Source organism: Protopterus annectens, chromosome 5.part0 (assembly GCF_019279795.1).
Source record: "Protopterus annectens isolate FY-2018-M chromosome 5.part0, PAN1.0, whole genome shotgun sequence".
In the NCBI taxonomy this organism is placed as follows: Eukaryota; Metazoa; Chordata; order Ceratodontiformes; family Protopteridae; genus Protopterus; species Protopterus annectens.
The window spans coordinates 764,199,683-764,218,112 of record NC_056735.1 but is presented as its reverse complement, the minus strand read 5'-3'; the positions used below and the strand labels follow the sequence as shown (position 1 = coordinate 764,218,112).

Here is an 18,430-nt window from a genome sequence, read left to right as displayed (position 1 = left end):
ATATATATATATATATATATATATATATATATATATATATATATATATATATATATACACATATAGTTTATCTGCTAGATGTTGTTCATGTTATGAAATAAGGCAGCAAATAATTTGATTGTACTTTGCAAAGCATATTGTTGCTCATTTTGCAATTTATAAGATGGACTGGTATTTCAGATTATAAGTGAAGCATGTTTTATTAAATTACTCCAAGGGCTGTAGCTGTCAATGCATATTTATATTCTGATATGCTCTTTAGAAGGTTCCCTACCTACACACACACACACACACACACACACACACACACACACACACACACACACACACACACACACACACACACAGACCAGTTCTTTGGTGTCATCATTATCTATGGCCCTCTACTCAGCAGCTGCACCGTCTTCCTGGTTTCACAGCTTCTTCAGAGGAATGAACAACATTTGGGACAAACCCACTTTTGATGCCCTCCCATCCTTCTTGAATAGAAATATCCCCCTTTTTGAGACGCCAATATATTTCTTGGGTAAGGATTGTAAATGATTCCTCAACGCTGACTGCATTTTTTGCAGAAGCTTCAATGTATTTCATTCCACAAGTAGATGCCATTTTCTCAGCTTCATCTCTTGTAACCTGTCGTTTTGATTCTAAGTCACACTTGTGTCCCACCAGAAGAAACACGATTTGAAATGGATGTACATGCATTTTAGCCTCCTCTACCCAGTCTTGCACATGTTCGAATGACCGTCGATTTGTAATGTCAAATACCAAAAGACCACCAACGGAGTTGCGGTAGTAGGAACGAGTTATAGACCTGAAACAGAAGAAGAAAAACATTAATTTTAATATGTTGCCTTCCTTTAATTTATTTTAAATATCAAAATTAATAACACCAACTTCTTGCTTCATATGAGAAATAAAAATTACAACTAATTTGGATTGAAAACTGACATTACCGGATGTCTGGATCACATGATAGATAACTAGAGTGAAGGGCATGTATATTCAAAATCATTCTATCTAGCTTGGCTCAAACTATTTTCAATGGATATTAACAAAAATGACAATAACTAGAATTGTCAAAGACTGCTGAAAGAAGAATCAGAAAGTTCCACATAGAAATGCAGAAATATGCTTCCATGATAGCCTACTGCAGCAAGGTATATTACTGTTATAGCTCATTGGATTTCAGATATAAGCCCTTGTTGTGCAGCTTATAATATAACTTTTCTGTAATAGTATAAAATGTTTTGATTTAAGAGTATCAGGTACAGCCAAATCACAGTTGTCTTCTTAATTAGTAGAAACCAACTCACAGTCACATAGGAGACAACTAATTTGATTAATGGAAATGGAAAGACTTGATATAGCAAAAATCCATCTTGTTTTAGCAGTGGCAAGATGTGTGGTATTACTTCTGAGTTAAGAGATTGGACACAAAACTGCTAGTGTGACTGCCATTTCTGATATATAAATAAACACACACACACACACACACACACACACACACACACACACACGCATCTATATACGTATTGTGGCATAAAGGATGTTTCACATATAAAAGTTTTATATATATATATATATATATATATATATATATATATATATATATATATATATATATATATATCTATATATACATATATAACTGTAACAACTTGCTGGTAACATGTATAATTTGTATATTTGTTAGTATATTGCAGTAGTGAAAGCCTGTGATGGCCCATCATCTGAAAAAAGCTTTTGTTAAAGTATGGCTTGTAGCCACATAATCAAAGTTATTTGCATGCCATGGAGAGAGATTTCAAGGCTAATAGTGGAGACTCTTGAGGGACTCTGGCAACAGAAAGCTGTAGATGTACCAGACAAATCACTTGAAGTACTGCAGTTTATTTATTCAAGCAGTACCAGAATTCCTTTTGTGGAAGTATTTGGGAATTGCAAGGCAGCTTGGCCTAAGTGGCAGCCCCAAGAACTGCAAGGACTGTTATGTTCCGTTGAGAAACATTAATACTGGACATGAAAATGCAGAGCTGAATTACAGGTTGATCACAATTGTGATAAGCAGAAGTGTGATTATTTCTTACTTAAAATAGAAGTGAATTTTAATTTTACATTTCATTTGTAAATAACCTTTAACTAAACTGATAAAGTGTCTCCCTTGTCTTTAGTGTGTAATACTGAGTCTATGTCAAATCATTGAACGTTCTCTTCCCCAAACTGCTATTCTTCGAGACCACAGGAGCGAACATTTCATTCAGCGAACACTAATTTTTCCGAGTTTAACATTGTTGAATTGCCATAGTTGGTCAGCATTGCAGATGTTACAATACCAATACCCAGTGAATAAGAAAGGTAAATAGAAAATAACACTCGGCTGCACACACTACAAAAACTGCTTCACCATTTTTACTGAGATCGTGCTACAGTAAGGATTAGAAAATTTGATCTTTTCCCCACTGCAGTGCAATCTTGGAGTTGGTATATATAATTAGCAGGAGGTGTGTGGGGGAGGTGCAGCCCTCCATGGGGGGGATGCAGAAGCAGTTTTTGTGGTGTGTGTGGGTGAATGTTCTTTTCTGTTTACTTTTCTTATCAACTGGGTATTGTAACATGTGTGATGTTGGCCAACTATGGCAATTTGATGATGTGAAACTCGGGGAAATTAGCATTTGCTGAATGAAATGTTCGCTCCTGTGGTTTCAATGAATAGCAGTTCAGGGAAGAGAATGTTGAATTCTTTGACATAGACCCATCTTTAGTGTGTAATACCTGCTATAATACGGTTTACCTACATGAGATTGAAGCATGTCCTTTTGACTTACCGTTTTCTGAAGACTGAAAATGGTGAGTTGAAAAACATAGCAAACACCAAAAAAATATTTTTGCAAGGGGCAACCCCCCCAAGCACAACCCATATGGGGTGAATCCCTGAACCTCCCATTAAATAAATATACCAATTCCAGGGTGACACTACAGTAGAGAAAAGGAAAAAACCCTTGGAAAGTACTACACCAGCTCAAGCAATACAACACATTATGGTGAAATTCACCCTGACATTAAATTTGAGTGTGTGCTTGTTAAAACAGATAAGTAGGATGTGTAGCAGGTATGCATGTGTGTGTGTGTGTGTGTGTGTGTGTGTGTGTGTGTGTGTGTGTGTGTGTGTGTGTGTGTGTGTATGTGAATATTTGTGTGGGTTAGGGTTAGAGTAAGGGTTAGGTAAGTGGATAGATTAAACGTGTGTTGTGTGATGAGTGTTTAGGGTTAGGGTTTAGGTTAGGTTAATGGGTCTTTTTAGTTTTGTGTGTGTGTGTGTGTGTGTGTGTGTGTGTGTGTGTGTGTGTGTGTGTGTGTGTGTGTGAGTGTCCAAGGTGTCTTGTGTAGTGGTAATTTTATGGTAATTTATTTTTTTTTAATTTAGATGCAGGTTAAGGTTAGGGGCAGAGTTGGGGAAAGCTTGCATTACTAAGGTGGAACAGGGGGTATATATCAGAGCCACAGCTGGCCCATTTAGTACCTAGTACTGATGCCTGATGTGGTGCTCCACCACCCCCACCAGCTCTTCATGTGTTAAGTCAGTCACTACATTCTTTTTAGATACTGTAGCAATTGGCTTATTACAGTCAGATCCATGCCTTCCCCCAGCTCTTCCACTGAAGGGACAAAAAAAAGCACTTTACATACAGGAAGCTCTGAAGTGCCTTTCTGTACAAGCAATCAGGCACAGAAAGAATGCAGTATCTGCTCTTACCAGTCATGCCCCCTAATACTTTGCACCTGGGGCAACTGCCCTCTAAGTCCCACCCTTCCTACACTATATATATATATATATATATATATATATATATATATATATATATATATATATATATATATATACTGAAAAGCAATATACCAATATTCTGAAAGTCATAATACTGAAAATGGTGAAATCAAAATGCCTAACCCTCATACATGTGTAGAGAGCTGAACTTGCCCTACATTATATTAGCACTCATTTCTGAAAGGTGTGATATTGCTTGTTAGACAATGGGTGACCTGTACATCAACACCTGAATGAATTTTCTCTGGCAGGGTGTTAATGTACATGGAATGCCCCCTGAAAAACCAGTCCACCTCTTCACGGCAACATATTAAGGTGTTGTGAAACTTGGACAGTAAAAATAGCAAATGGCTGCCTTTTTTATGCTAGGTAAACAACATTTTGCTGTTTGGTGTGCATATAATTAAAATAAAAAGTAAATAAAAGAAAAAAAGTAAGAAAAGTATGTGTATCAGTGTGTGTGTGTGTGTGTGTGTGTGTGTGTGTGTGTGTGTGTGTGTGTGTGTGTGTGTGTGTGTGTGTGTGTGTGTGTGTGTTTGCACGTGTGTGAGAGAGAGCATAAGAGAGATAGAGAGATAGAAAGAGTGACAGAGACACCTCTGATGTTAGCATGCAGTCCATCATCATGGGTACATTAAATAATTAGACGTGCAATCTAAAGTCTAGCATTATTGACAGACTTTAATCCTTACTGATTTATTTGAAAATTAATGGTAGTATGAGCGACAGTGAATCACTATACAGTAAAATCAGTGGAAATAGAGGCGTGGGGGAGGAGTTGTAATACCTTCTACTCTGTGATTTGTTTTTTCATTCATTTGCTAACACTGAGACATCTGAGGTGCATTTATTCATTGATTCAATCAGCAAAGTGACTATAACAGGTATATCTGTGTATGTGTGTATCTGTCTATGCATCTGAATGTATGTTTGTCTGTGTTTCTATGTATGTCTGTGAGTCTGTGTATTTGAGTGTGTGTGTGTGTGTGTGTGTGTGTGTGTGTGTGTGTGTGTGTGTATAATGTGTGTATATATTTGTGTGTGTGTGTGAGTGAGCCTGTCTGTCTGTGCTTCTGAATGTGTGTGAGTCTGTCTGTGTGTCTGAATGTGTTTGTGTAAATATATATATATATATATATATATATATATATATATATATTCTGTCTCCTTTAACCTGACAAGGCAGTCATGGCCATTCTTCAGTACCTACAATTAAGAGTATTTCAACACTTTTTCAAGCTCCCTCGGTCTTTCCTCATACTATAAGCAGATATCAGCTGTGCAGTGACAGGCACCCAAGCAAAGACAAAGCAAGCAAAGAGAAAAACACACAAGATGTACTTCCAACTTTTCTTGAAAACTGTGATTAGTGCCTTAAAACTTCAACTTTTCTGTGTTATAGCTATGTTAAGGCAGAATGAATCTCCATGGCTGCTCTTTTTATGACTCATCCTCTCCAAACACTTTATCACCAAAAGGTAGGTACCATTTACAGTTTCAGACTTCTAGGCCAAGAAATACCTAGTATTATTTATCCCACACACTACAAGGAATGACTTCCTAACTCCATTAAAGTGGTGAAGCAGAGTTCATTGGTTTACTGTCATACAAATATTAGCGGAGCACATTTTATTCAAACTCACAGTACTAAATTGCTTATCCATTTGTACTTAACTTTTTGAGGTCACTGCTTGGCGCAGGCTTTGACTGATCAATTCCCAAAATTTTGTGGCACTTTGCTCCCCTCCCATCCCCAGTTCCCAGGCTACAACCCCAATAATCCAATAAATCTTCTCTGGTATCCAACTTATAATCACACCCTCAAAACATACATTTTAAACAGACAACCATAAAACCACGTAACTCTCACAACCTTCAGAGTCAGCACTTCAGTATTATTGAATGTCTTGACACCCATATACAGCTTCCCAAACAAGCACAGAACACACTTCCCCACAATAAAATGTTTGTCCTACCACAACTTATTCTGTTCTAACGTCATTCTTCTTTCCTCTTCATCATCCTTACCCCTACAACCTATACCAAACATCTTCAAAATGCTTATCCAACTCATCCTCACAACACCATGTATTACCCCTACTTCTGTAAGTTCCACACCAACAAATCACCACCACAGCCCCCACTAATCAGGCCAAACCCAACCACCGGCCTACCACTATTAGGATCACTCCTTTATATAATTACAAAGACTCAGAAACATATTTCTTTCTCCCTAAAACACCAAAGACCTTGTTCAGACTTTCTTTCATAATCTTTATACTTCTCCTAAAGAGTATCATTGAACCCAGCCTAGGCCCAACAACTACCTTTCCTTAACAACAGCACCACTATCTCCCTATACCTGGTGCCCATGGCATCAGAAACAAACTAGACTGCATAAGTGTTTTATTTCTTGCACTACCAAGACATTCTAGTAGTCATAGAATCCTAGGTCAAACAAGACTCCTCAAAACCAAAGAACAGCTCACGTAGTATCCCACATAAAAATCTACTTGGCATGGCAATCAACAACAATCTTAAATTTGTATATCACAACAGCATCAAGAACCCCCCCAAAAAAATAGGTACCCCACACAGAGTAAATTCTTTACAAACTCTGCCAAGGTAAATGTAGCTACTACTTATCTCTTATTCTCTGTCCTGTATGAAGCCCCTATTATTACCAATCTAGAAGCCTCACTTAATTCTAAACTTAAACAATGCTACAATAAAGTCTCTAGATTCGCTTGCAACAAACCTTACTGGACCCACCACTATTTAGCACTAAAACACTTAAATGGCTTGACCTTCCTCGCTTCCTATCTAATACTCATCTTAACCCACAAAATTATCCATACCCCATCTGCTTGCCCAGCAATTAGCCCCATACTCCAATACTAATTATACTCTGTTCTTCCAAACTGTGCCCTTCAATCAAATGATAAACAACTGCTTACCATCTACAAACTACAAAGTGCTACTATTCCAGTAGTGTGTCTAGAACTTTGAACAAAATTCCTGTATCAATCAAGGTCCATCTCACACCTTCATTTTTTAAACCATTACTAAAAGACTTCTTCTCTGCTTACTGGCTTTGTCTGTGCTCCTCATATGGGACACTGCTCTCCTAACACCCTTCATCAACTTTCTTATACCTTCCTTTAAAGCACTAAATCACCTAAACTACTTAACCCCAACTAATACCTCATTTTATTGTCCTTCTTAAACTACTATACCTACTTCTAATTAGCATAACCAAATTACTATTCTATCACTACTTCTCTATTAACACTTAAAGTTGCTTATCCCCACTAATACCTCACTCTATTGTATTTCTTAAATTAGTACTACCTATCTTATAGGTTCATAGGTTGGTACTAGGCTATCGGCCCTAGGGCCTATACAAGCTTAGCCATAACAATTCCCTGGGTATTTCTTCCCTGGACCTCTGTCTAGCAGGGCGACTGACATGATCCCCGGGGTGAATTTCCTTTCTCCCATCCAATCATCAAGGTTCCTTTTGAAGAGGGCCAAAGAGGCACTCTGCTTGACATGTATGGGCAGTCTATTCCAGAGTCTGGGGAGTCTCTGGGTCAGGAACCTATCCCTCCAGCATATTTTGTTTATTGTGATGACAAGGTTTAGATCCCTGGAGTGTGTGGCTCTGAGGGATTGGGACTTCTTTAAGTGTAGCATGTCCAACAGCTCTGGGTTTGACATGGCCTTGTATGTTAAGCAGAGATCTCCTCGGAGTAGACGATATACGACAGAGTATAGCTGGAGTTTTTTAAGGTGGTCAGCATAGGGCATCTGCTTTAGGCCTGTGATTCTTTTAGTGAGGTATTTCTGCGGCCTTTCCAGTTGTTGCAGATGTCTTGAGAGGTACATACCAAATGGGGCGTTGTATTCTATAATGGGTTTAATGAGGGATGAGTACAGTGGGACAATGACCTCCTTTTTTCTGGATGAAAAGCCCTTAGTGATGAGGTGTGCCACATAGAAGGATTTCCTGACTGTTGTGACAATGTGGTTATTGAAGGTGAGACCACTGTCCACCTGTGTCCCTAAGTCTCTTATCACACTTTCGGTGTTTAGTGTACTGCCACCTATGTGGTAATTCATGGGTACATGTTTTTTCCCAAAGGGGATTACTATACATTTCTTGGCATTGAGCTTGAGCCCATGGCTCTGGCACCAAGCATCTGTTTCTGTAAGGCCCTTTTGTAGAGTATCCACATCATTTGGGGATTCAATAATGGCTCCCAGTTTGCAGTCATCTGCGAACTTTGTTAGCCCGAGTCCCTTAGTGTTGGCCTGTGCTTCAGAGAAGTAGATGCCAAACAAGAGAGGTCCCAGGACTGAACCCTGAGGTACTCCACTTGTCACTTGTCTGGAGCTGGATTTGGAGTCAGCTACTTTTACAGTGTGGGTTCTGTCAGTAAGCCAATTGGCAACCCCTCATGTGACATAGGGATTAATGCCCAGCTTAGTAAGTTTATCTATGATTCCAGAGTGGGGGATGGTGTCAAAGGCCTTGGCAAGGTCCAGATAGGCTGTGTGGACTGCCTTACCCTCGTCCACGGCCTTGGAGACTGATTCAAAGAAGTCAATCAGGTTCAGGAGACAAGATCGGCCCTTCACAAACCCAAACTTTGTGGGGTCCAGTGTTTTAAGGTTGCCAATGTCTTTGTTTATAAGTTCCATGATAATACGTTCCATGGCCTTGCAGATCAGGCTCGTCAGACTGATGGGGTGGTAGTTCCTGGGATCCAAGGTGGATCCCCCCTTGTGGAGTGGGATAACTGTAGTTGTGCGCCACTCAGTGAGCACAAAGCCTGAGCTGAAGGTATGATTAAACATGACATTTAGGTGAGGTGTCAGTTCATTTTGTAGTTCATGTAGTACACAGCTCGGGATGTCATCTGGTCCCATGGATGCTGTATTTTTAGCTTTGGAGAGTGCGTTTTTTACCTGTGTGGCCATTATTACAGAAATTTGGCAATCTTCTGGTATTGAGATGGGCCATTTAGGGGATGAGAGGGGGGTGAAGTTGGCACTGAACCGATCTGCCAGGATATTGGCAATATCCTTGGGATCAGTATATTTAATGCCATTATGTTGTAGCTTAGAGCAGATCTGAGCATTGACATTTAGATTCTTGACATAATTATAGAATGCCTTGTGGTTATCTTTGGAATCTTTGGGAATTTTATTTTCATAACTAGCTTTGGAGGATTTTATGAGGGATCTCAGCTTCTTACTGAGGCTGGTAAGGGAGTTTTTTGCATCCTGGCATTTTTCTCTTTTCTGCAACAGTTTCTTCCTATTGTTGTAAAGTTTGTTTATGGCAGGGGACCACCAGATTGGCTTCCTTTTTTTGGATGAGAGCATTTTGGTTCTATTTGGGATGGCACGATTCATGCATGAGTGGATGTGCTCATACAGTGCCTTAGTGTAGGACTCAGCAGTCGAACTTTCAGTTCCCGTCTGCATGGGTGTCATGAAGTTTGTAACTTCTGACTTGAGCAGCATAAAGTTGGCTTTGGAAAAGTTTTTTATGGAGGTTTCCTTACTGGGGGTGGGGGTGGGGGTGGGATGTTGATGTTAAGGGTGATTAGCTTATGGTTTGACCTGACCAACGAGGGGATGATTATAGGTGTGGAGCATCGATTTCCCATGTTAGTATTGACCAGGCCTAGGATATTGGAGCCCCTGGTCGGACTATGGATTAGTTGATCCAGGGTATTGGAAGTTATGAATTCCAAGAACCGTTGGGCAAAGGTGTTGGTACATGAGTAGTTTTCCCAGTTAATGGCAGGGTAGTTGAAATCACCCAGTATTAGGGTGTTTGGTTGTATATTAATATTTTCCAGTATGTTTAGAAAGGTGTAGTGAGAATCTTGGGACATGGTGGGGATCTGTAGCTAGCTGCAATTTGGATTGCAGTCTTACCTAGTGTTAGTTGCACCTGGAGAATTTCAGACGCATTGTGTTGGGCAACTAACCTGGTGGTGTGAATATCCTTGGTGAATATGGACACTCCTCCACCTTTAGTGTTTTGATCCTGGTTTGGTGGCCGAAAAGTGTGGTAAGAGTTGTAGCCTGGTATTGCAGGGGTGCTCTCTGGAGCCTTGAACCAGATCTCAGTTACTGCACAGATATCAATGTTCTCCATTTTTAGGAGTGCCTCGAGAGAGTGCATTTTGAGGTTTAGACTTCTAGCATTGAGTAGCATTACCTTCAGATTTTGCATGCTTGTACCTGTTATGGTGGTGGTTTTGTTCTTTAAACTTTTCCTAAAAAGGCACTATAGGGGTGGCAAGAGCCTTAGCCAGTAACCTGAATCCCAGGGGCAACAGGTGCAGACCATCTCTGGCAAAGCCTCGTGGTCTGTCGATCATATTGTTCCATTCAGACAGATACTGGATCCCATTTGAATGACACCAGAAGCATAGTCAATTGTTAAAGTCAATCATTTTGTCCTTATATTGTGGTATCATTCTGGGTGAAGACAAGATGCTACTTAGGGCTAGGGTCATACCTGCCTGGGCCACATGATCCGAAAGCTCTTCCATGTCTCTTTTCATGTAGTCCAGGGAGATACGTCTCAAGTCATTCACTCCAACATGGAGAATGACAGAGTCATATTTGTACTTGTTGTGGAGTGACTTGAGTGCATGCGTTATGTGGCGGATCCTGGCACCTGACAGGCAGCTCACTGTAATTTTCTCCTTGTTCAGCCTGGTGAGTGGGACATCAGTGTGCCTGACTATAGAGTCACCTATGACTAAAGTGTTAGGTACGTTATCTTGCCTTAGGGGCTGTTGCTGGGTGGCACACTGGTGTTGTGAGCTATGTGACACTTTGAATGTGATTGGTGTTTGCTTGTGTTTCATCTTCGGAGGTCCTTGTTGCTTGGGCAGGTTACAGTTAAGGGCCTCCGCATATGTGGAGTTAGTGTTGCTATGTGTAGGTGTTGGCAGTGTGAGTTTAGAAGGGCTATGTGTTGCTTGATGTGTAGTGCGGGTGTTAACCTTCTCCTCTTGACTGTCTAGCACAATCTTGGGTGGAGAGAGCTTTGCTTCCAGTTTGGCTATGTAAGTGCATCTCTCACAGGTTGTAGTGTTGGGTGGTAGGAGGAGAGGGTTGTCTGTGTACATGAGGCAATTGCTGCATTGCCTCAGTATGCCCAGATTCACCTGGTGGACAGGAGAAATCAACGGAAGCTGACCCTTGGACATGCCTGGTTTGGTGCTTTCTTTTGAAAAGTACAGGAGCTGTTTTCTCTTACCTTAGCAATGTACTTTGCAATTATAGGCTGTTTAGTGCCTATGATTAATTTCTCCTTAATAAGGAGAGTTGAGTGCTTGTATCAGTTTAAGGCTTCCTAGTGCTTTCCAGCAGGTATTAGAGCAAATGTTAGTTACAGGGATGCTTAAAGTTAAGATGAAAAAAAAATGGTTTATCCTAAACACTGCAGTGTGCACTAGAGAAGTTAGATGTGAAAGTAGGTAACTTAAGTTATACACCACTCTTCTATCTGTAAATTTTCAGTACAGTGCTTGTATACTAATGCTTGTAAATATCAATACAAATTTTATTATACTGACTATTATGCTATGTATTCACTAAAGCTGCATTATAAAATTTATTCTAAATATTGATTGTATTAAATGATACTTTGGAACTTTCCTCCCTAGGCCTCCACTGAAAAAGGGCACCTGTGCCCAGTTGCATTTTCCTGGTAAACAAATGTCAATAAATAAATATATCACTGCAGAAATCATCTGTCTTACTCTCACCACCATTTATATTCTGTGTCTCACACAAAACATCATGCTACAAATTTGGACAACTGGTCTAATTAAACTCCTCCCAAAATAAACAAGCCCAAAAGAGAGCATTCACTTGTATCCAATATCCATCCTTCCAGCTCTGAAAAGATAGTCTACACCCAGCTCTTTCTTTATATCCAGCACTACTACCAGCTGTCCTGCAAACAGCATGGATTCTGGCCTCGATGAAGTACTATGATAGCACTTTGGTCCATAACTGATGACATCCTGGAAAACACTGATAGAGGCCTCCTTACAGGTGCCCTAGTTATAGACCTGACAAATATATTTGACCTTATTGACCACTAACTTCACCAAAACAAACAAATTGAGATTGTTATCGGTCCAGATGCTACTTCCTGGTTTACAAGCTTCCTCAATGACAGACAATTCAGAGTGAAAGCAGGATTCTCCCAATCAGAATCTGCATCTATTTCCAAAGGCATACCACAAAGATCCATTCTTGTTCCCACTTCTCTTGATTATGTTCATAAATAAACTTCCTTGTGACCTTCCCCATCTTCCACTCATGCACTATGCTGACAACATGGTCATTTACCGATCAGGTCACTCTCACATTAACATTCAATCCAAACTCCAGTTTGACTTACATGAGCTCCACCAATGGCTCATAAACCACAAACTACTTTTCAACCCCTCTAAGGCCAAAACTATATTTTTGGAACTCTGCATAAAATTCACCAAGCATCTGACTCTTTAACTATCCTTGACTTGCACAAACATTCCAAAGAAACAAACCCCATCTTCAAATACCTAGGATTATGACTTGATGAATTCCTATACTTTCATTTATGCATAGACAGAGTGAGAACAAAAATAAACTCCTTCATCTTCTGAACTTAAAAGGTCTCTCCTTTTCTAACTCAACCAGCCAGAACAGCCATCAGCAAAGAAGCTCTCCTTTCTCAACTTGAATATGGAGTACCTATTTTCCCTTCTGCCTCTAAGGAAAAACACAGCTACACTGCACACAATCATCTAATGGCATCTGCTGGTTTATTATAAATACCTCTCTGTGAGCATCACTGTATCACCCTGGAAAAAGTCAACTGGCTGCCCATAAAAACAAAAATCTAACTTACTGTTAGGATCCTCACTCTACAAAGTACTCATACTACAGACATTTACTTCCCTTACATCTAAACTTCATGAAAAAAAAACCCTCATACAACCTGAGACACTACTCACAAGCCACCCCAACTCTTGTTACCCCTAGAACCAAACTCCACAGCATTGTAGATACATTCTCCTCTCAGACACCTAATCTTTGACAAGCTCTCCCCACTGACGAAAATAAATCAATACTTACTCCAAATTCATAGTACTCAAAAAAGCACTTCTTCATTCAAGCCAAATGCTCCTGCTTCAGCACTGGGCATATCATCTAATACACTACTCATATCTCCTTTCCACATCTCTTCTGTCTCAGAATTGCTGAATGTGGTGGGAGGTTGGCATAATGGTTAAGGTGTTTACCTTACAGATACAACATGCAGGGTTTGGTTCTCACATGGGGTAGTTGGCTAAGCTTAAAATGGTCTATATAGGCAGTTAGCCTAGTACTAATCTATGAATTTATGTTGAGCCACTTTAGAAAATAATATTTATTTATTTACTGACATTTGATTACCAGGAAAGTCTGAATGGGTAGGAGCCCATTTTCAGTGGAGGCCCGGAGAAAAGCTCCAAAGTATTACAAAACATTTTAAGATTAATAATTGTACAATCTTTAAAAAAATACAAAAAACAAATACATTTTAAATTATTATACTAAATTACACATAATAGGAAAACATTGGTTAAGTGTAGAAACAAGCTTTATGACAATGATTTAACAGTTAGAGAAAGTTTAGCTTGTTTATAGAGAAATTAAAGGTAAATTAATATAATACAAACAGGAATTGCAATACAAAGTGAGAGAAAAGCAGGCTTATGGTATATTTCGAAACAAAGCCGCCACAGAAAAGAAAATGACAGAAGTAAGGAAGTGAGTGAAGAAGGGAGAATAAGGAGATGTAAGGTATGAAGAGGTATTTGTCCACATTTAGGGATGTAGTTTATCCTGGTGTTGAGCAAGAACAGAGCCAGCTTTTGGCAATGAAGTCATTCAGAATGGGTTTGAAAGATGAGAGGGAGGGTATTGACCTGATGGACAGAGATAAGGAGTTCCAGGCCTTAGCAACATGGTACAAGTACAAACAATGCCCAGCAGATTTGATAGGTTTGTGGGCAGACATGAGTTTTTGGTCACTGGATCGTAATGACTGACTAGGAACATAGCTGTGTAGAATGTTATTTAGTGTTGGACAAGACTGATTCTGGATAATTTTATAGGTGGTAAAACACTGTGTATATGTTAGTTGATGGGGCAGTTCTAACCAATTTAGGCTTTTTAGTGCTAGGCAATGGTTGGTTCTCAAAGTGGCATTTGCTGCAAATGTAGCAACTTTGTTATAGCATAGCTCAAGTTTTGATTTTTGTGATGCCTGAAGATTATTAAGGATGGGAGCTCCATAAAGACGTGTGGGGAGGAGATAAGTAGTGGCAAGTGTAGCTTTAATTGTGTCAGTGAGAAAGTTTTTGGCTCTGTATAGCATCTCTAGTTATTGATGATTTTTTCTTATGTAATTTTGTATATACAGGTTGAATTTAAGATTGTCATCTACTATCATCCCTAATAATTTACTATCAGAAGTGCCTTCAATGGTTGTATTACCAAGAGAGAGGACTTTAAATTTTGTTTTTCATGGGAGAGGGATTTGGGGAAAAAAGTAGTAGTTTCGATTTTTTAGGGTTGAGCAAGAGTTGTGAGTTACAAAGCCATACGTCAGTTGCTGTTAAAGCTTGCTGAATGATATTTTAGAAGTGTGCCATGTTGTGACATGTGCAAATGAGTGTGGAGTCATCTGCGAACTGTATAAGGGAGGATGTTGGTGAGACTGTTAAAGAGGAGGGGACCAAGGGTAGATCTTTGTAGTATACCGGTGGTGACTGGGAGGTATGGAGAGAGGGTTGAGTGCCATTTTACTGATTAATACCTACTGGATAGGTAGCTTTTCAACCATAGAAGGGTGGGCTGACACAGTAATGAGGACATTTAAAGTAAAAATGCCCTGTGACAAACTGTGTCAAAGGCTTTAGACAAGTCTAAAAATGAGGAGGAGAGTAGTTTGCTGTGATCTCTAGCTTTGACAGTATTTATATATTTTAGAAGTGCAGTGTTAGCACTATGGGAAGGATGTAAGCCATGTTGTTTGGGGGATCTGCCAGAGATAGTTTAGTAATTGTTTTTAAATACATTTTTCAAGTATTTTGGAGAGGGCTGGATTTGATTGCTATAGATCTAAAGTTAATGTCTGTTGAATTTCCTCATATGTACAGAAGGATAATGTGAGAGGTTTTCCAGAGAGAGGGAATGTGGGATTCCTGGATTGACCTATTTATAAGGATTGAGGCAGGGTAGGCAATAGTATCAGCTTTGATTTTAAGGTATTCACTTGGAAGCTCATCAGCTGAAATAGAGCATGATTTGAGTTTGTTTAAGAGTAGGTTTATATTAGATGCAGGCATGGATTTGAAGGTGAAAGTGGATGTAGTGACATGTGACTGCTGAGCAGGGTTAGGATTAGATGGTGGGGAATCCTTGGTTACAGATGCTATAACAACTATGAAATAAGAGTTTAATTTTATTGCGGTTAAAGTGATGAGTTATTTGGAGAGGGGTTAGGGTTGAATTTATGGCAGGGAGGTGAGCTTTCTTTAATGGATGTCCAGAACTGTTTAGGTTTGTGTTTACTATTATTCTGAAAATGATAGTGTAGTTTTTTGTCGTCATTAATTTGCTTTTTGTATGATTGTGAGGCATTTTGAAGTTTTCAAGATAGTGTGGTATTTTAGATTTTTGCCATTCTTTTTTCTATCCTGCATTAGCATTCTTCTCTTTTATTAGAGAGCCAAATTGTAGTGTTTGTTTTCAGTCTTTTCCTTCTAGGAGGTGAAATGCTATTTGGGATAGTAAGGAAAGTTGTATTAAATTAATTTACAGCATCATCTAAGGGGAGGATTTTGAGGAAGTTCCAGTTAATGGATGAGATAGATTTGTAATGAGCATTTCTGGGTTAAAAATGGAAAGGTTGTGTGTTTTATAAACATGCTGTTTAAGTGGATGTGTGAGATGTCTGGCTGTATAGATTGGGAGAGGATCACCGAGACAGTCAGACATTGTACCTGAGGTAGTGTATTTGTTATCTCATTCCCTCCAGTACAGGTCTTCTGAGTATGTACTCAACTACCAGTGGTTGCGGCTTGTGCCTTTAAAATAATGAAGTTATTACCTTACAGTTCAGACAAATATTCATACCTCTGGAACTTACTAGAAAACTGTAAATGGCAAACTATTCAGGATAAATTAATCTTTACATTAGTGGCGTTCATTCAGTTCAATGTCTTAAACTGGATTATAAAAGCTAAAATAAAGACAGTGAATATTAATTTTATAAAGTCGTATAACCAACTTATGATATCTCAATTAACATTGAAGCAAGACACATACTGCCAGCAGGATTTTCTTCGTAAAGGTTTGAGCTTTTATATGAGGCTGTGCAGTTCTGTCCATGCTACCTGAATATTGAGATATTTAGAGAAATATGAAAATTACTACAATACAAGTAAACAGTATACAAATAATATTCAATATCTCTTTAGCTGCAATAGACAAGAGGTAAAATTATCAATACAATTGTGTTTGTCATCATGTATGCTTTAATTTGAAATCTTCTGATGCCTGGTATGTAGCATGATTTTGGAATTATTAATGCAAATATGAATTAGCAATATTTGACACCCAGAGGAGTCAGTAGGAGGTAACTGCAGAAACATCTGGAGGCGCCACCCAGTTGTAATGAGCTATTGTCCGATACTAGGATCCAATCTAATGGAGAATCTGATGTCTTGCTATAATGTGTGGGGCTATTAATTAGTTGTATGAAGACAAATGAGTTCTCACTAGATGCAGGGGAGTTAGAGTTTATGTCCAACCAACTGACATTCACTTCACCTAGTAGTATTATTTCATGTGGAATTGTTGTGGATGTCTAGTGTAGAATATCTTCAAGTATAGTCACCAGAAGGGATGTAAAGAACAGTCATACATATTTGTTTGTAATTATTTAATTTCAAGAAAGTAATAAGAAGCCCTGCTGAATTTAATTTTAGTATTGGTTTGTTATAAGGGGGAATGCGGTAGTTGTTGGGAAATAGTAAAACAATACTACCACCTTTCTTCTTTATGTGGTCATTACAGATGATTTCATAGCTGGGAGATATAATTTCAGTCATTTACGATGGGTTTAAGCCAAGTTTCAGTTACAGTGAGAATATCAGACTTATGTTGAGTAATTCAAGCAATGCTTCTAACATTTATGGCAGGAAAAGTTAGATTCCTGGGGTTGGCAGTTGACCATGGTAGGGTTAGAGTAGTGTGTGGAAAAGAATTGTCTTAATGTTCATTGTGATAGATGGAACCAGGTTTAGGGCGAATGTCTCCTAGAAGGATTTTAGTATATTGGGGAATTACTGATACTTGTTTTTGGAGAGTATTTTTCCACCTAATTTTGTTTTGGTTTGTGTTGAAATGGAGTTAATCAGTCTATATTTGGAGTAAAGGTGAGGCATTAAATAGATTTTGTTAGATGTGTGGAGAGTGTAGGGAGGAAGTATAAATAGGTGGATGGGACAGAGTTGGAGATATGTTGAGTGCTATTATAAAGTCATGGTATGATGCAAGATGGGATCTGTATGTTACAGATGGCAGGTAGTTATATATTGCAGTTATTTATTGTACACTACTCTCTGCTTGTTTACTAGAAAGTACTTATACTACTATCTGCTTGTATACTAAAATGTACATTTACAGTTTTTTTGTATTACTAGCCTGAACTACTGTGTTATTGATTACATTTCTGTTTTTTTTTTTTGTGAAATGTTATTGTATTTTGCCTGGGCTAAGTCTGTTATTCTGTAGTTGGTCAATATTGAGTAGCACACTATCCCATTAAACACACACACATATATATATATATATATATATATATATATATATATATATATATATATATATAAAGGTCTACTTCAAAATTTTGAAGTTTCAAAACTTTGAATATGTTATGGTCGTGACCATAATGTCGAAGTTTTGAAACTTCAAAATGTAAATAATAAAAAAAAAAAATCTTTTTTTCTTTTTTTTTACGTTTTTGCAGGGGGCAAGCCCCGCTGCACCCCCTCACCCCCTGCTAATTAAATATACCAACTCAGAGATTGTACTACGGTGAGGAAAATGGTAAATATACTATTCCGCGATATATGTCAATCTCCATTTAAAAGGATCGAAATTTCAAAACTTCGATGTTATGATCTTGACTATAAGAAATTCAAAGTTTTGAAATTTAGAACTAGAGCCATATATATATATATATATATATATATATATATATATATATATATATATATATATATATATATAGGTCTACTTGAGATTACCAAAATTTCAGTAGACCGACAATCAGAACACCGAGACAAGAAGCACAAAGTTTCACATTAGCGAAACTTCACATTACCAAACTACGAATGCCTGATACTACAAGTTGAGCGGAACAGGAGATCCTCTCATCTGCACATTGTAGTGTGATCTCGGAGTTGGTATCTGTAAGTAGCAGCTGGTTTGGGAGGGTGCAGGGGGGCATAGCCC

General features: G+C 38.6%; 1 protein-coding gene across 1 annotated transcript in view; it reads right to left on the bottom strand.

The window, feature by feature from the left end:
* Nucleotides 1–57: 57 nt before the first annotated feature.
* The window catches only part of RAB39A (RAB39A, member RAS oncogene family), a 185,542-nt gene continuing 167,169 nt past the window's right edge, over nt 58–18,430 (bottom strand). The window contains exon 2 of the mRNA XM_044072613.1: nt 58–814. Coding sequence (XP_043928548.1) covers nt 388–814 — 427 coding nt within the window. The 3' untranslated portion in view covers nt 58–387. The remainder of the gene's footprint in view (nt 815–18,430) is intronic.